The sequence below is a fragment of the Psammomys obesus genome, unplaced genomic scaffold (genome assembly GCF_907164565.1).
Source record: "Psammomys obesus unplaced genomic scaffold, mPsaObe1.curated_primary_1811, whole genome shotgun sequence".
NCBI classification, from domain to species: domain Eukaryota; kingdom Metazoa; phylum Chordata; class Mammalia; order Rodentia; family Muridae; genus Psammomys; species Psammomys obesus.
In genome coordinates, this window is record NW_026596234.1 from 13024042 (window position 1) to 13042924 (window position 18883).

General features: G+C 51.3%; 1 protein-coding gene across 5 annotated transcripts; it reads right to left on the reverse strand.

Annotated features, from left to right (window-relative positions):
* Window positions 1-239: 239 nt before the first annotated feature.
* Window positions 240-11766, reverse strand: Pcif1 (phosphorylated CTD interacting factor 1). 5 transcript variants are annotated; one of them, XM_055596110.1, is made up of 17 exons: window positions 11692-11766; window positions 8531-8702; window positions 7125-7267; window positions 6919-7043; window positions 5891-6028; window positions 5586-5716; window positions 5317-5471; window positions 4738-4885; window positions 4572-4646; window positions 4275-4374; window positions 2993-3155; window positions 2232-2404; window positions 2030-2116; window positions 1766-1950; window positions 1126-1219; window positions 859-1034; window positions 240-757 (listed from the first exon to the last, which is right to left on the reverse strand). In XM_055596110.1, the coding sequence occupies exons 3-17, from the start codon at window positions 7246-7248 to the stop codon at window positions 526-528; spliced, it is 2106 nt and encodes a 701-aa protein (XP_055452085.1). In that variant the 5' UTR covers window positions 7249-7267; window positions 8531-8702; window positions 11692-11766; the 3' UTR covers window positions 240-525. The 5 variants fall into 5 exon arrangements, with proteins under 5 accessions (XP_055452085.1, XP_055452081.1, XP_055452082.1 ...); XM_055596106.1 differs by having other exon boundaries at window positions 4572-4655; XM_055596107.1 differs by lacking the exon at window positions 11692-11766 and adding an exon at window positions 11083-11168 and having other exon boundaries at window positions 4572-4655.
* Window positions 11767-18883: the final 7117 nt, after the last annotated feature.

An 18883-nucleotide genomic window follows, 5' to 3' on the forward strand; every position in this document is an offset into this window, starting at 1 on the left:
GAGCCAGATGTAAAACACTTAGCAGCCTGAGAGTTTGGTTTAGCCAGGGACTAGAGGTATCCAGGCAGGCCCAGCAGTAATGCCCTGACTCCTCCAACCTGCTGAGCTCAGATAGCAGCTTCTAAAGAGTCAGTCCTGCAAGGATCCCAGAGGGGTGTGAAGGCAGCAGGGATCTTGATAAGGGGCACCTGAATATGGTAGGGAGTGGTCAGAGAGGTAACCGCCCCAAGACCCTCACACACTCTTGGGAAGTTTCTGTATTTCCTTTTACAAATGAAACAAGGCAGCAACAGGGTCAGTGTGGGGCTGGGAAGGCATAGGACTATTTACAAGGGATTTGGTGAATCTGAAGAAGTGGGAGCAGGGAGGGGGAGCCCTGGCAGAGCCATAATATTCCTATGTTCCTGGCAGCTCAAGTCCTGCTGCCACCCCAGGGTGGGGCCCCTGGGGTCTGCTCAGCCCTGAGGACTGAGTCCCAGCAGTCTATAACAGCACCCCTGGGGCTCCTTCTCCCCGCAGGAAATGTTAAGTGGGGTGAGACTCTCGACTAGGGCCCTGTTCCCGGCCGGAGTCCCGGTCCTTGGCCTCTGAGGAGGAGGAGGAGGAAGAGCTGGAGCCATGGCTGCGGCCCGACTGCTTGTAGGCAGCGGTGAGCTCCTGCAGCCGCTCCGGTGTTGGCCCCCACTTGGCGAAGCCGGGGTCATTCTGCAAGAAGAGCACGGCCGTGTTGTGGACGGCCTTGTAGTGCATTTCCTCCCTGTGGGCAAAGGCAGCTGCTCAGAGCGGGGAACAGACCGACCTGTTCACCCAGCCTGCCAGCTGGACCCGGCTTCCTTCCCCTGCTGCCCGGGCACCTACTTCTTGCAGATGTGCTGGGAGCCACTGCGGTACTCGTGCTCAAAGGCAGGCAAGACCAGCTGGTGGCGTTTGAAGCGACTCTGTTCCATTCGGGTGAGCGCTGGTGTCGGGGGCTCCCGCCACTCAGGGATAAACACAATGAAGGACAGGGGCTCTGGTGAGCTCTCTAGCAGTTTCTGCGGGAGGGAAAGTATGGGGTGGACATGAGGTGCTGCCCCCCAGAAGGCTTGCAATCTTGCCTGCCCCATCAGTTGGCAGCACACCCACCTCGAAGTGAGAGACCATAGCATCCATGAGCTCCTCGCAGAACGGAGGGTTGGCCTCAAAGGAACCACTCAGCGGGGTGAAGTCCAGGCAGGGCCTACAGAAAGGTGAGCATTGTAGCCCCACCAGCACCCAGTCCTTCACACAGACATAGATGCTGTCCTCACCCCTAGGCAGACCACAGTTGGCCCTCAGAAAGGCAATTGAGGACGGAGGCTAGGGGCTAGGTGTGTGTGCCTCTGTCCACTAAGCTGAGGATCTAGAGCCCAAAACCACTGCAGCAGAAGCTATACCCAGGGCTTCTGACCCGGGGGGGGGGGGATCCTCTCTCCTTCCTCTTAGCACTTTCTTCCTACTAGACACAGTTTATCTGGTCATCTGTACTCCTCACCCTGCTACTTTTAAGGTATGCCTTATTCTCACCCCTCAGTGCCTAGAGCCAGAGATTCCTATTCCAAACCTAAGCCAATTCATGAAGAAGCTCACAGGTCAGCTGAGGTGGTGTCTATTATATGCCTGACTATGGAGCCAGAAAAAGGAGCTCCAAAACACCTAAACATTAAGAAGCAACTGGCTCGGGTGGGACCTGTGCATTGGAGGACATCTTTATGGGTAGAAGGGCCCAGCAACCCCTGGATCTCACCCGCGGGAGCCAAAGTAGCCATCTGTGTCAGGGAAGGCAGAACAGTACTGGCGGAAGTAGCAGTTGAGGGGTGAGGCGAAGCACTCGAAACTGACGCCAAAGAGTCGGTGGAGGGCCTCAAAGACGTGCACAGGCAGTGACCCCTGCAGGCCAGTCCCCTCATAGAGGCCCACGCCGAACATCATCTGTAGATTAGCCTTAGTCAGCCTGAGGCTGTCTCCCTGCTCCCTTCCAAGGGAGCCCTCCCTGGCCGCCTATCTGTACCTGATACCGACGGAGCAGACACCAGACTCGAGGCAGGAACTTGTCAAAGGCAGAGTCATCCACACAGCTATAGCGGTAGAGGAGCCACTGTAGACAGAGAGGGATCAGCAATGATCTCATGACCTCATCACTGGCCAGATGTGAGGACTCCGGTCTAGAAAGATCCCAAGCCTCCACTCGGCGCCGTCAGCCCAGCTCTTACCAGTTTGCTGAAGTAGTTGCGGCTGACCTTGACCATCTCTCCCTTATACCGGATGCAGACTACACTGTTCTCCATGTGCATCTCCACAGTAGGCATAGGGGGTGCAGACACGGCCAGACGCACTGGGTAGCAGTACACCAGACGGGGCTCCAGCTCTGAGGCCTCCGCCTCCTCTGTGGGCAAGGAGGACAGTGAGGGGTGGTCCCCCTCTGGACGGCCTTCCACACCCACTGTGCCAGTGTTTACATGGATCAGTAAACAAACATTTTCCGTAACAAGGGAAACCAAGTCATTAAGCATGCCATCAGGCAACTGGCATTAGGTGGTGGCCTGTGTCAACATGCTCAGCTCTGACGCAGTCTCCTACAGTGCCTTAGGCCTGCCAGATAAATCAGAAGTATGAAGATGGCAGCTGTCTGCATAGTTAGCTTAGTTGATGCAGGGATCTCTGGGGCCTGGGCAGTTCATGACTATGAACACTCACACTGCCATGGCAGCTCATTACTACCCTTGGGTCTGGAGACAGCCGACGTTGAGGGAGTGGGTATTCCAGGTTTACCTAACCGGCCCATCTTTCACCAGCTTCTGACTCTTCCGTTCTAATCACTTTATTTCCAGGGAAGCACTAACAACCCAGAGACAGAGCACATAGCAGATTCTACCCAGCGCTACTTCAAGAAACAGGTTCCCACAAATCAGTCCAGTTGCCGGCCCTGAGGCACAGCCAGTTGGTGCCAGCTGGCTCCCCATCTCGCTCCTACCTGGGATGTTGTTTTCCTTGAGGATGGCAAGGTGCTTCTCTCGGATCCGTTTAACATACTCCAGGGAGATGTGGTAGATCTTGCTACAGATGCCTTCCACAGAGTCCTTGGCTGCAGCGGAGACATGGGGCCCACACTGCCTCCGAAGGTGCTCCAGGCGGTCCTGGAGGAAAGCCTGGTCAGGACACTGGTGGTGAAAGGGCCTCGGCAGGGCTGGCAGGTGAACTCTTGTGGGACTATTGGAGCCCAGATGTCCTACTTTTGAAAATGGCTCTACTGTTTACTAGCCACGGTGCTTGGATCCCTTGGCTTCTCTGATTCTTGGTCCTATCAAGGGAATTCAAGCTAGCAAATAGGACATTGTGAATAGTCAGTGTCATTTCCCTTGATCCACTAAGCACCTGTCACATAAGCATCCATTGAATGGCTGCAGTTTTTTCGTACAGCATTTGCTATCTATTGGAAGGGAGGACCGCTATGGCACTGGGAACTTGGTGCAGAGTTAAAGGCTGTGCTTTAAGTATTTGTAAAAAGAATTACACCTGAGCATGAGAACCAGTGACTCCGGAGAGTGAGTGTACCTATCTTTGTCACCAAGTGTCTAGTACACTTAAGGATGTGATGTTTGAAACCTCTCTTGTGGAAAAGTCCTGGGCTTGCTGATACAGATGCTTGAGTGACAGGCATGGGCCAGAGAACAGGATGGCTGTGTAGGGACTAAGTGTAGGGGCTGAATCTGAAGGTGGCTGCTGTTTTTTTATATTTATTTTATTTGTGTATATATGAGTGCTTTACTGTTATTTGTTTGTATACCACAAGTGTGCCTGGGGCCTGCAGAAGCCAGAAGAGGCCATCAGATCCCTTGTAATGGCAGTTACAGTTGTAAGCCCCACGTAGGGCTGGAGTCGAACCCCAATCCACTGGAAAAACAGCTGGTACTCTCAACTGTGAGCCATCTCTCCAGCCCTCTAAAGGTAGCCTTTAATTGTAATAGGGACACACACAAGAAAATACAGATCTGTTCTCAAAGATCTACTGAGGTGACATGTTGGACGCTTAACCAGGTTGAAAGGCAGCTGTCTATATATGTCTGAGCGTAAGATTGCAGGAAAAAAATGTTATTGGAATCGTTCTTTGGGAGAAAGCCATGGGCCTTGAACATCTCTGTAGTCGTGATCCTGGGGACTATGGGCAGCAAGGTCTGCCACACTACACAACAGGGTGTTGCGAGGCCAGCCTGACAAGCAGGGGCTATCAGCTGACCTCCCTGAGGCCCTCTCACCATGTAGTCCTCCTTGGAGGCCGAGTGGTCCTTCCGAAGCCAGCTGAAGGTATCTTCCACATTCCACTTGACCACTTTTCTGCTGTCAGGGGATGCACTCCTGCAGGTTGATGGCAAGAGAAAGCTGTTTTGTGTATGGCCCAGCTGTCTGCTCCTCCTCTTCACTACCATCTCAGCACTAGCCTCTAGGCTTACCTCCCATCTCTCTTTGGCAACACTGACAAACATATGAGCATCAGCCAGATGCACTCCCACCCCTCACCCTATTTTGATTGTATGGGGCAGAGAAAGCCAAACCTGGACTCAATCAGCCGCCTGGCTGCTTCTGCATATTTGAAGAGCAGGCGTTTGGCTTCCTCCCGGAACTTGATTCTGGATAACCTGAGTTAGAAAATAGGCAAGAGTGTAGGGCCCTACTACAAGTGATTTGGCACAAGGACCAAGCAGCGGAGCTATGGCATACCTGATGGGAATGTCATTCATAATTTCACGAAACATAGACGGTGACACAACTGGTTCGCAGTTGCTTGGCAACAGGGGATCAGATCCTTTGTCCACCACTTTGCGCTCTAGCATCCAACGGTTGAAGGATTCCCGGGGTGGCTCTATGCCTATGGGACAAGAGGACTGCTAAGGACCTGGAGTAGTCAATGGGGTCCACTGAGACAGGACAGCACAGCCCTTGGTGTTTTTCAGGTGCCTGTTTCCTAGACTTCATTTCCCAAACTATATTCTGAAAATCACGAGTGCTTTATTTTTTAAGACAGGGTCTGCTAATGTAGCCCAGACTGGCCCGGAATTCAAAATCCTGCCTAAGCCTCCTAGAGCTGGGAGTCATAGGCTCCAAGCATGCTTTCTCTTAAGAATGTGGGTCCCCAGCTCACAGGTGTGGAAACTGCAGACGAGCTGGGCAGCACCCTCAGCATCGCCGAGCTAGGACCCCAGCAGGGCTGTTTATTCCCAGGACACACTGAGAACCACCAGGCCCCCTTCCCACGTGAGCCCAAGCCGTAAAGCCAAGGAGAGGCTGCAGGGCCCTCACCCTCCCGCTGTTGGCACAGCTCCCGGTAGTGCTGGCGGAGCTTCAGGATGAGCTGAGAGCGGAGCAGCTCCACCTCAGGGTGTGGGGGCAGGACCTCTGAAGGACCCCTGTGCTTGATGACAGCATTGGTCTGAATGTCCAGGTCCCAGTACACCCTAGGGGCACAGACAGCAGTTGTGAAGATGGCCTGCCCACCACCACCACACCACAGTCCTGGGCAGGCTGTCCATATCAAGGGTCATAATCCAAGCCAATCATCAGGGACTCACTCAGTGGGTCGGAGAAGAGCTGCCTGCTGTTTATCTTCAGTGGAAGCACCCCAAATCTTTAGTGTTGGGGTTCCCGGGATGCTGGGGGAACTGGGCACCGACTGGCTTGTGGGCGTCACAGGTATTTCAATCTGAAGAAAAAGAATCCAGAAGGCTTCAAGTCAGAAGATTCAGCAGGCAGGCCCAGGACCATGCCCAGCAGCTGCACTTGGGAATCCCTCCTGACCCAGCCCTTGCAGAGAGCTGCTAGCACATATCCAAAGTAACCACTCATCAGCCAGGTCCTGGGATGCACACACACTCACCTTGGGCTTCTTGACACCATTGCCACTTGGCTGCTCTTCTGAGAGCTGCCGCTTTCTGGATTTGCTTTCCACTGGGGGAGTCTCTACCAAATTTGAGTCTTGGGGCAGTGGGGTTGCATTCAGCCCCAAAGGGTCCGACTACAGGAGGGAAAATGGCAGAAATGCAAATGGAGCCAGCAGCTTGGGAACCCCAGCACTCAGGCCCTTGCCTTCCCACCCTGCTCTGGCTCCTTAAGGATCCTGGGGTTCGAAACAACAACCCAGGTCTCCACCCCTGCCTGCAGCTGTGGCCAGGGTGGAGCTGTCTGCTTCATAATTCCCTCACCCTCAAGAAAGCCCTACCTCACCACTGACATTGTGACATAAGTCAAGTGCTGTGATGTCTAGCATTGGATCAGTGCCGTAAGAACAAAGTGGAAATCAGGAATCAAGAGAAGTCAGGAAGCAAGGCTCTGCACGGGCCTTTAATGACATCAGGATCCGCTCCAGATGCCCCTCTGCCTACAAGCAGCCGCACGGCCTTGGGCCAGTTACTTCCCTTTGAACCTAAGTGTCTTCACCTGCAGAATACAGAGGCCCCCACCTGGATAGTGAGGGATCCAAGAGCTAGGTTCCTACCTGACTGCCTGTGGTAATACTCTACAACATTCTTCCTCCCACCTCGCCAGCCTCACCTTAAAGCCCGATTCTCAGAGGAACTCTTCCTTCTTCCCCAGACCAGGATTTCAGCACTATTCTTTAAGTCCACAACTGGAATCTTACTGGCTGCCACAGAGTGAGCTTACCACTAAGACAGGGTGCACATCTGTCTTGCTGATGCCCACCTCATTTACACAGCGTTCATGTTCACTATGCTACACTAGTAATCTCACTAGTCAGTCTCTCCTGTCTGACTTCGGGTTCTTTTGAGGACAAGAACATTTTATCTGCTATCTGCAGGTATGAGCACAGGACTAGACCTGTTCAGGATAATGTTTGTGGAAGGCTAGGGGCCTGCTCTGAGACCCGTGGCCCAAGCTGGGACTCACAAGCACATCGTGCTGGCCTAGCACGGGCATCTCCCATAGGGACTGATTGGTGAACCGGTTGAAGTAGTAGGGACGGCTCTCCCTCCGGCTCCAGCACTTCTCCCAGCCTGCATGTACCAGCTCCTCTGCAAACAAGAGTATAACCCAGTCAGGGCTGTGCCCAGCACCCCTGCTACCTTGCCAGCCCACACCACTCCCTCCAGTACCTGGGAGGTCCTGTACCAGGCGAACTGGCTTTGGAGAACAGGGCTGGCTCTGATTGGAGGTGCCTGGAGAATGACTTAGAAGGGATGCTTCCTCCCGGGGGCTGCCGTGATTCTCATTGGCCATCTCAGCACCCACGCGGGACCTGTCACACAGGACCAAGAGTGTCAAACTCCATCCCACCCTCCAATTACATCTAGGGCTCTGGTTACTTACCTACATATTGGAGAAATCCACCAGTCTTGCCCTGAATAGCCAGTCAACTGGTGCCACAGGAGCACTCAGATTAAAGCTGCTGTCCCTTCAACTGTAAGATAGGGTGCCCACTGGCTATATCCTTCCTCCTTAGTTGCCTGGCTTGCCCATGGGCTCACATCCTCCAGGAAGCCTTCCTTTACTGCCCTCCTGCCCAGATTTCATGGGCTAAGTTCTTCCGCTTCCACAAAAAATACACTGTAGTGCTTAGACCTACAGTGGGACTGTCTCAGACTCTGGACTGCATCGCTCTCCAGAGCTAGGAATGCCAACTGGGCCCAAGAGGAGCTCTACTAATCCTGCAGACATTTACCAAGTGGCTGACAAGAGCAGGGTCTGCCTTTGAGAGGATCAGCGCCTTCTCTTCTTGGAAAGATCTATCACTCCCGCTAGGTAAAGTCTCAATGGACCAGCGCAGCAGAGAAAAAGCATGGACTCTTAACTGGTTGCAGTTTGTTGCTAAAGAAACCAGTGTATCGCTGTGAGTTTGAGGCTAGTCTGGTCTACAGGACAGCCAAGGTTATACAGAGAAACCCTGTCTCAAAAAAAAAAAAAAAAAAACAAAAACAACAAAACAAAAATAAAAATAAAAGAGTAAAACTGAGGAGCAATGTCTGCTTCAGTCCTTCAGGAGTCCCAGATAAACACTGACTCTATTTTAAATGCCAGCAAGCAATCCAGCTTCTTCAGATTTGTATTTCCCACTACTCCTTCCCAGAGTGTACCCAGCACAGGCCTCAAAGGCCAGGTGCTTCCCAGTCTGGATCTATTACACCCATAGGGGGCCACTGAGATCAGACTGATGATGTGTATGTTGTTTGCAGTATGTTACAAACCCCACAAGAAACCCTCACCCACAGTAAGACCACAAAGGCTGAGTCAAAGATTTTCTTTGCTGATCAGGAGCCCTGACTGGTTGTTGACGACATAATAGGAATCATTGAACATTTATTTTATTGTACACTCAGAGATGTCTGATAATTTGGAAAGGGAAAAGTCAATAGTTACTTTATCTGTACAGTTTGGTAGATAAAAATCGCAGGGCAGCAGGACACATGTAGCATGAGGGCCTTGATTACAGAAAGGTTTGGAATGACTTCTTGAGGGACTGAGCCCATGGGTTTCAAGGCTGAATAAGGTCCCCTTTTCTCACCCTCCGGGGTCTGCAACACTAGCATGAGAGGGCTTTCTTCTCTGGCTGGACTGAACCCACGTCACGGGGTCCTACAGAAGAGGGGAAAGGCCCACAGGAAGGCGCCGCACAGGTGGGTGGTCTGGTCAGCAGTGTAGTTGACAGGGACCCAGGAGACTCCGTGCATCAGCAGCTGGAGAGCAAACAGAAGAAGAGAGTCACTGGCTTGTGAAACTTTGCCAGGCAGGGACAACATCAGAATGACAAGGACACACTGGGAAGGTCTACAGGCTCAAGGAATCAAAGTTCAAGACCCTGTCTAAATAAGCATTCGGAAACAGGCCCTTTTTTTTTTTTTTTTTTTTTTTTTTTGTTTTGTTTAGATGTGTTTGGTTTGGTTTTGGTGTTTTGAGACAAGGTTTCTCTATGTGACCCTGGCTGTCCTAGAACTCTGTAAATCAGGCTGGCCTCAAACTCAAAAGATCCACCTGCCTTTGCCTCCAGAGTGCTGGGATTAAAGATGTGTGCCACCATTCCCTGGCTTTATTTTTTTTTAAATAAATAAATAAACGTACAAAACATCTCAAGCTTCCAACCAACAGAATTTGCCTTCCTAGACCTTGAACTTGGGTTATCAATGGAGTTCTAATTTGGTTTAACCCTTTCCTATTACGCTGAAGTCGGTTTGCTTTGCTCTGCAATGTTAGGGATGAAGCCCAGAAGCCTCAACGTGACAGGCGAGCGCTTTCACTGTGCTACATCGCCAGCCCTTGCCTGAGAGCACTATGTTAGCTCAACAAATATATATATATGAGGTATCTGGGATACAGTGTAAGCCCTTGCTCATGCCAAGCGGTCTACCACTGAGTCAGACCTCTATAGCTTTTGAGATAGGGTCTCAAAAAATGGACAAGCATGTCCTTGAACTTGACCTGTAGTTCAAGGCCTTGAATATACGATCTTCCTGCTTTGACTTCTGGGATTAGCTGAGATTATAGCCTGTTTCACAGGGACTTTAGGAAGAAGAAAAAGCTTTACTGGGGATCAAAGCCAAATCTGAGGGTGATGAGTAAGCACTTTAATAAGCAATCCCACCTGTGGTCCCGGAACTGGCATTTCTTTCCTTTCCTTTCTTTTTTTTTTTTTTTTTTTTTTTTTTTGTTCTTCGGTTGAGATGGGGACTCAAACAGTCCAGGTTTGACCTCAAAGTCACTTTGTAGCTGAAAATGGCCTTGAACTCCCAATCTGTCTTCTTTGACCTCCCCCAGTGTTAGGATTACAGGTGGAAGCACCACAATCAGCTTTTCTTTTCTTTTAATTGGACCTGCCTGTGTGGCCCAGATTAGTCTTCAGCCACTGGGATCAAGAGACTCAGCTTTCCCATTCGGATACAGACGCATGACAACGGGAATCAAGTTTTCATTTCCCATACTAGAGGCCACATACAATGCACGGCCAGCTGTGCCAACTAAAGTGCAGACCAAAGAAAAGGCAACAAAGCACACAGATGCTTTGAGACAGTGCTGGGGCACTATCTCAGGCCACCCACAACTAGTAAAAGACACGGTAATTTGAATAATGTCTTGAAAAAAAGAAAAACATGCAAACACATAGAACACATCTCATTCACCTTTATTGAAAAGTGTGTATCCCAGAAAATGTGAAGGATGCACCTGGTAGATGCATTTGTTAGAGAAGGCAGAAGCAACCCGGCCTAATGCCACCCAAATTGGACACCAAATAGGACACTGAATCGGACACTGCAGCAATCCAAACCAGCTGTCACCAGATTCGTGTGGGGCAGATTGCTGTACTCATTACACCGATTAGGAGTCAGAAAAGGGAAGGGGCGCTCCAAAAACACTGCCATTTTAGGGCAGAGTCTCACATAGCTGGGACTGGCCATAAACTTATAATCATCTTGCTAGTATATCCAAGTGGTTTCTGCCTTAGTCATCCTATCCTGCCTTCATCTGCAAGTGCTAGAATTTCAGGTCTGTGCATCACCCTCGACAAGATTTTGTGATTGTTAAACGCACCCCAGGTGGGCCTGGGAGACAAGATGACCTTTTTTTTTTTTTTTTTTTCTTCACTTTACACAACTTGAAAATGTTATCAACTTAAGAGTTTACAGGCTAGTGGTGAAAGCTACGTAGTGCACTGAGTGCCCGGCCTATGTAAGACCTGGGGTTTTAGCCCCAGCACCACATACACACATAAACAAATAATAATTTAAATATTAAACGAGCCAGGTGTGGTGGTGAACGCCTTTAATCCCAGCACTGTAGGGGCAGACGGATTTCTGTAGAGTTCGAGGCCAGCCTGGTCTACATAGTGAGCGACCTTATCCTTTTAAAAACAAACAAAACGAAATAAATTCGCTTAGATGGTGCAGCAGGTCTCTGCCAAAACACCTGCTCTGAGGCTGGCCAAACCCAAGTTCCATCCCGACTCCTGAGGCTGACCCGCTTGACCCCTGCACCGTCGTCTGGAGTACGGTAACGTAGCTCTCGCTGCTCCCGTTACGTTAATGTTTTCACTTAGCCTGTGCCTTCTGGACCCCCGACGCATACCAAAGTCGGAGAAGCGCAGCGTAGTCTAGGGACAAACCACTGTATCTGCGCAACCAGCGGAACCCACAGGGGGAAAAAGCATCCGATTCCGGGATTGGAAGACCAAGGGGCGGGAGCATTTCCCAGTGGGCCAATCGTCATGCTCCAGCTCTGGCGGGCGGAGCCACAGGGACTGCCCAGCGCGCAGGCGCGCACCCTGCACCCACCCCGGCGCGCTCCCGCGCACCCTCCCCCCAGCCCAGCGGGGGCGGGATGTTCGGCGTGCGCGCGCGCCGGCCCATCTCCCGGGCTCCGCCCCCCGCCCTGCCGCGCGCTCCCGCCCCCGGGCTGAGGCGACTCAGAGTCGGAGCCCGACACAAAGGCGGTGGCGACGGCGGCAGCAGCAGAGGGACCCTGGAGGCCGCGCCGCCCGTGCTCTCCGGGCCCACTGCACTCACCCAAGCCAGCAGCCCTGCTGCCCACCCGCGGCCCTAAGATGGCGGCGACGAAGGAGAGCGGGCGAGCGGCAGCCCCGAGCGGGAAGCGCCGGAGGGGCCTCCGCCGTCCCGCTTGGGACTCCCGGACCCTGGCTCGGCTCGCGGCGGGACCATGGCTTCCAGGGGCACTTACCTGCCCGAAGCGGACTCGAGGGGATGCGGCCACACGTTCTGCTCGACCGCCCGTTTTGCCGCCTCCGCCTCGCCCTCCCCAGCGCCGCTGCCGCCATCTTGTGTCCCGAGCCGGGACTCCGCGCTGCGCATGCGTTGGTACCGCCTCTGAGGGGCCTCGCCGCGGCCGCGCCGCCATCTTGAGTGTGGCAATGTTGGCTGGCTCCCCAGACCTTGATTGCTTTCGGCCCCCTCCCCATTTTCCCGTCCTTCCCTGCTGTTGTCCCTTGTGGTCCTGAGGATGGGAGGGGGCAGCTTTGTTGTTCTTGGCGTGTAAGCGGCAAGGAATGAGTCCATACGCACTCCCCTGCCTCAGTTTCCCTGCCGAACACACTCGAGGATCCACTTGGACACTTAGGGGCCACGAAGCCGGTTTGGAATCTTCTGGGGACTGTGGCTCAGTTGCCGATGCAGAGGCGGAGTAGTGACGTAGGCCCTGCAGGTTGTAGGCACCTGGGTCTTAGCCTCCTAGGCCTCTGCTGCTTCCTGGAGGTCCCGTCCCCTCAGGGCCTCTGTCCCCTAGGGATCTTGGAATGTTTTCTCTGTATCCAGGGGCCTGATGACGTGCAGATCGAACCTTTCCCTGTTAGCAACCTGCTCACAAATTGCTCTTGAACAATTCTAGGTTGATCGGTAGAATGCTGGTGCGGTAGAGCTGGCATTGGGCAGTTGGAAAGTTACACGGATTAGCGGGAGACGCAACTGCCGGGGCCCTGGCCGGCCTCCCCTGCCGGAATTAGGCTACTAGCTCCACCTACTTGTGGCCTCTTAAGGAAGCCATCGCCCGGTAGCTTGAAAGGAGGACAGGTTTGCCACCTGCTGCAGGACTGGCGCAGCAGATGCCCGCTGCCTGTAGCTTCCAGGTGGGGTGTTGGGAGGTAAAGAAAAAGGCTGTTGATACATAGCAAGTTCAAAGCTGACTGGGCTACATGAGACCTTATCTAAAGAAAAGTAACAGCAGCTGTGCCTTCGGCTCACACCTGTAATCCCAGCACTCGGGAAACTGAGACAGAAGGATCACTGGGTTGAGATCAGCGGGGCTAGAAGAGTGAGAAGTTTAACAAGGAATGGTTAGGGGTGTAGCTCAGTGTTTAAAGCCCGTAGCCAGGTGGTGACGGTGGTGGGCACCTCATCTCCCAGGACTCTGGTCCTGTCTCAGACAGAAAGCAGATGGGAGTCAGATGTGTTCACACCTGAAACCCCAACAGCACTCTAGCCCTGGAAAAGCTGAAGCAGGAGGTTCTAAGTCATAGGCCAGCCTGGGCAGCATAGTGTAATGAAACACTCGCAAAAACAGCGGAGCACACAAGAGCTGGGCACGGTGGGCCTTGTCGATGGGTCCAGGTACTGGGAAGCTGAAGGAGGAGCCTGGATAACCTGGGGAAATGCCGTCTGACGAAGATAAAACGAGCCTGTCTGCAGAAGGTCACCTCACAGATCACATAAGTGAACGGTGCACGGCGCCCCTTGGGCCAACTCACCAACTCGCCAAGTAGAAGCCCCTGCAGGTGATCTGCTTCCACAACAGTCACTCCTGGCTTTCACAGCTGTGCCACCGGACACAGCCATTTTGAAGCCAGCTTGAGCTATACAGTGAGACCCTGCGTCTGACTGTACCCCTGCCCCCATTTTGTTGTTGTGGGGGAAGTTGTCACTAACTTCCCCCGTTTTCATTATTCACCCTTCAGGGCCAAGCCCACGTGTGGCTACCGGGTAGCCTCCCTGGAATCTGACACGTTCCTCACCTCCAGTTCACCCTCTGGCTTCTGTATTCTCATAATGTCCTTCGCTCACAGTGTTTGTCCACTGCCTTCGCCTGTGCCGTACAGGAAGGAGGACTACCTTCCTAGCCAGACCATGTTCAAGAGCTTTGTTCCACCAACTTGAGAAAAATCACAGTGGGGCTGTTAACAGCTTACCTTCAGTCACAGAGTTGGTGGGGAGGGTCGACGGACCCCCACCTAAGTACCCTGCTAGCCATGCAATTTTGTCCTAATTGCATGTAGTCTTGGGGCTAGAGGATTTCAGTGGAGAAAGTTCCACATAAGCAGTCATGGGGAGCCATCATTTCCTGTTGTCTGTAACTTACCTATCCTGTAAGTATGACTAATAAATGCCTACCCACCCCCATCCTGGGGGCTGGGAGAAATAATGAAATTCTACCTTGGGGTGTTGTTGGGACATCAGGATTAGGGGGAACCATTGTGTACATCTTCCATGGAGGAGGAGTTTAGCAACATCCCTTACACTGCTTAAGGATGGTGGGAGGGCTCACTCCTGTCTGCCTTATGCCCAGCGTGTGACTGACTGATGGCCATAGGCAGACCACACACAGTGTGAAAGCTGAGTTTTGGCATCTCAGTTTCTATTCTAGACCCCAGTTTCAGCAAAGGAAACATGGAAGTGGTGTCTTTGGGGAAACTATGCAAAGCATGAGCTGCGTGCTAAGGCTCTCGGTGGTTTAATGTTCTGTCCCTGTACACCCTCACATCCTGACATAAGATGCTCGGGATCAAACCTAGGGCCCCCAGACTCCTGGGAGAAATGCCCTAGAGTGTGTTCCAAAATACTCAGTTTGGGGCCAGAAGAGATGACTGCAATTCCCACCCCCCAAGACAGGGTTTCTCTGTGTAGCCTTGGTTGTCCTGGACTCACTTTGTACACCAGGCTGTCCTTGAACTTGGCAATCTGCCTGCCTCTGCCTCCCTGAGTGCTGGGATTACAGTCGTGCACCACTCACCTGGCCGGAGATGGTCAGATAGAGATCCATTTCTAAAGGATCTGAGTTTAGTTGCCAGCACTGACATCTGCTGGCTCACCAACACCGGCGCCTCCAGTTCTATGACTCTGATGCCCTCCTCTGGCTTCTGCAGTCCCAAACACGCAAAATTAAATCTTAAAAAGTAAATTTTGTTTTTCAAAAACCAGGCAAAGATCATGCCCGTGAAACCAGCACATAGGAAGTAGAGGCAGGAGGATCAGGAATTGAAAGCCAATCTATGCCCCATAGCAATTTCAAGATCATCCTGGGCTATATGAAACTCTGTCTCAAAAAAGAAAAGACCAGGGGCTAGAAAGGTGGCTCAACAGTTAAGAGCACTGACTGCTCTTCCAAAAGACCCGGGTTCAATTCCCAGCACCCACATGGCAGTTGACAACTGTTTATAACTCCAAGGTCGACACTCTCAGACATGCATGCAGGCTAAACACTACTGCACATAAAATAATTAAAACGAGATGGATCAACTAAAACCAGCTTTAAACACCTTATGAGCCTGGTGTGGTATATGCCTTTAGTCCCAGCGTTAGGCACACATGGTGTATATATATTCAGGCAAAGACCCTCAAAAATTTTGAGGCGGTACACAGCTTTAATCCTAGCACTTGGAGTCAAAGGCAAGCAGATCTCTTAAGTTCCAGGCTGCCTGAGGCTACACAGTGAGACACTGTAAAAAAAAAAAAAAAAAAAAAGTGACACCTGTAATTTCAGCAGGTGAAGAGAAGGGGAGATTAAATCCCCTGCAACTAGAGTTACAGGTGGTTGTATGTGCTGGGATTTGAACCTAGGCCCTCTGGAAGAGCAGCAAGTGACTAACTGCTGAGCCAGCCCATTTCAGAGAGGTTTTCTTTTTGGTTTTGTGAGACAGGCTCTCTCCACAAGCCCCTGGCTATCCTGGAACACACACACAAGGCTGGTAAAAGTGCTTGTTGCACAAGCCTGAGGACCTGAGTTTATTTCCTGGAACCCATGGAAAAGGTGGAAGGAGAGATGTCTGTGCTTGTACCCGCACACACATTCACACAGGAGAATAAAAATACAATAAACAGCTTGTATGAAAACAGCCATGCTCGCTCAGGTCCCCGTGCATTCCAGCCTGGTTCTCAGTCAGCTGGAGCAAGAGCCCCGCAGGGGAAGGAGATCTCACTCCACACCCCAGGTCCTGGCAATGGTGGGAGGGAGGCTCCATCAGGGTCCTGCTCTGGGCTGGCTGCAGCTGCTCAGGACCTTGCTCTGTGGTTTCAGTTACACTAAGGTAGTTTTCAAAGCAAGCAGAGGGCAGGCATCTGCCCTGGAGTGAAGTTACTGAAGGGAGTGGCTCTCTGACCATTCTGGGATCACATAAGAGAAGCCCTTTTAGCCAAGAATAGACTGGGAAAAGTAGTAGTCTCCTTGGGTCTTCCTGGCCCCTGTATGATGTGGTGGGAGGGTCCCTTCATTTCTTCACTTGGCTAGGCAGGATATGTGTTGAGGCTTGTTCCAGAACCTTGGGAAAAAGCAATAAATAAGACAGGCTTTGTGTTCAGGGAGTCCCCACGGAGCTGTGGGGGAAACAGGCACATAAACAATTCCTCTGTGCAGGGGGAGATAAGGCTGCAAGGGGATACCAGGCCAGTGAGTGTGCCAAGGAGCCTTCAAAGGAGATAACAATAGAGAAGTTTCCAGGTAGCCAAGGAAAAAAGGACAGCCTGTACCAGGGCTGGGGTATGGCAGGGGACGGTGAGCCTGGAAAACAGGGCAGCCTTAGCACAAAGGGGGAATGGGAGAGGTGCAGGCCTTACCAGAGCCTTGATTTGCAGTACTGTTTCAGGTTAGCACCTCACCAGGCTTAGAGGACAACAGTTCCATCCTCCACCTTCCACCCTTACAATGCCCATTTTTCTACTGCCGTCAAAGCTGGCATGTTTACACCCAGAGGGGCTGAGTCTGCAGATTTAAATTCCAGACTTCTCCAAAAAGAGACCCAGTGGTACTCTGAGATCATAGAAAACTATGTCCTAGAGTGGAGGCCATCTGGCTGAGTGATCATAGTTGAAGGATTCCTAGGACACTTGTGTTCTAAAACCAGAGAGCTCAACACTAGCTGGAAAAAAACTTTATTGTTTTTGGCTTCTTGAGACAAGGGTTCTCTGTGTAGCCGTGGCTGTCCTGGAACTCATTCTGTAAATCAGGCTGGCCTCGAACTCACAGAGATCTACCTGCCTCTGCCTCCTGAGTGCTGGGTTTTAAAGGTGTTTGCCATGAGCACTCAGCTCTTAAAACTGCTTTTGGAAGGAACATGTCTTACACGAGAGTCGCTTGTTTCAAACACACATCTGCATAGTTACAATCAACTGTTTTCAGCAAGTTAGCATTATCCAACCATAACAACTCAGTTTTGTGTGTTTGTGTTCCTGTGTGTACACATGAGTGTGTAGAGGCCAGAGGACAAACGTTGTGTCAGCATTCCTCAGTGACTGCCCCCCCCCCCCCACAGTGTTAATCCTTTAGGTTGGGCTGAGTAGCCAGCAAGCCTGTCTGTCCCTGCCTCCCCAAGGCTGGAATGACAGACGTGTTCCAGGTATCAACCTTACGCTTTCACTGTAAAGTTTACACTGAACTTTACCAGTTGAGCGACCTCCCAGGACTTTTATTTTTTTATACAAATATTGTATGTTGAGCACATCCCCCACACTCCCTTGTCTAGCCTCGAATCCCTCCCTTAAAGCCCTTTGTTCTCAGAGGCAGTTTCAATTCCACTTTCTCCCTTTCTCCTTTTCTCCCATCATATTCAGTAGCCATTTTGTAGGCCTTTCTTTTACGCCACCAACACAGACATGTTATGTTGCTGTTTGAAGTCTAGACTAGGCTGTCCGTTAAGCGTACTACCTCTGTTTCTCAAGCGCTGGCCTTAGAGGTTTGTCCTACACAGAAGTAAGAGAAAGCACACAATATTTGTCTCTGCTCAGTATCTCTAGTTCCATCCATTTTTCCTGCAAGCAACATAACTCCTTCTTTATGGCTTAAAACCATTCTGTCGTGAACGGGATGTTTTCTTCATCTCTCCCTCTAGACACCTAGACTGGCTCCTGTCCTAGCTTGCTTTTCTGCTGTTGTCATAAACAGCCTGGATATAAGCAAAATGGGGAGGGAAGGGTTTATTTAGCTTACAAGTTACATTCCATTATCAAGGGAAGCCACTCAAGAGCTGAAGGCAGGAACTACGGAGGAACTCCGCCTGACTTGTTCTCCGTTATTCAACCTGCTTTCGCACCCCTTCTCCTGGGGCTGACGACTAACCCCAAGGCCTCATGCTTGCTGGACAAGTACGCTACGACCAAGCTAAATTCCCTTAGCTGTCTTTTTTTTAAAGATTATTTTATTTTATAGGTGTGAGTGTTATATGTACAGGTATGTATATGCACCATACGTGTGCCTGGTGCCTGAGAGGCCAGAAGGGGACATTGGAGTTATGAATGGTAGCGTGGGTCCCACCATGTGGGTGCTGGGACCTGCAGCCAGGTCCTCTTCAAGAGCAGCAAACGCCCTAAATGACTGAGTCATCTCTCCAGCCCCAGCTTGCTTTCTTATACAACCCAGGACCGCCGCCTACCTACCCAGGGACAGCATCACCCACAGTGTCCGCATCATCCCACATCACTTAGCAATCAGTTAGAAAATGCCCTACAGACATTCTCATAGGTCTGATGGTAGCAACGTCTCAATGGAGGTTCCTGTTCGCAGAGACTCTAGTTTGAGCACAGTTCCGCAGCTTAGCTCTTGGGACTAGAGCTACACTAAAAACTGATGTTCGATTTCTATGGGACTCCTGACTTGGAGTCCTTTAGGGTACATGCCAAGGAGTGGCATTCCCGGGTCCTATATTGAGGGTACCCTACAGGTGTCAGACAAGGAAGCAAACTGCAAAGAAGTGAGAATAAAAACTCCATTCAGATTGACTTCATCAACTTGGAGCACACCTTCTAGAGAGTCTGATGCCAGGTGGCTTCTTCCCAACAAATTTAAACACAGTATAATTTGGGGAAAAAGTTTCCTGGTGTAATACAATCCCCAATGCTTGAGGAAATATAATTACATTGAAACTGGACTCACAGAAGAAATGTCATATCTTCCAAGAGGATGGGTTCTAGAGATAGGCTACCTGTAGGAGCTTAAGGGTCTAAGGAAGGGTCTGGCCTGGTCTTGCACATACAGATAGTGTTGAAGTCATTTGGGCAATTAGTTACCACTGGTTCTGGTTAGGGAAGCTTGGGGGAGCCTCTGGCTATACAGATAATGTAAGGGTTATTTAGACTATTGGGTATCTCTGGTCCTGCGTGTGGAAGCCTGAGAAGCCATTGGCTGTAAGGGTCATTTATATTACTACGCACAGCTG

Coding starts and splice junctions, on each gene's coding strand:
- Pcif1 (XM_055596106.1), bottom strand. CDS start 7,248: ATGGCCAATGAGAATCACGGCAGCCCCCGGGAGGAAGCATCCCTTCTA. Junction 2,405..2,992: donor CAAGGAAAACAACATCCCAG/GTAGGAGCGAGA, acceptor CCTTGCCCACAG/AGGAGGCGGAGGCCTCAGAG. Junction 1,035..1,125: donor CTATGGTCTCTCACTTCGAG/GTGGGTGTGCTG, acceptor TCCCTCCCGCAG/AAACTGCTAGAGAGCTCACC.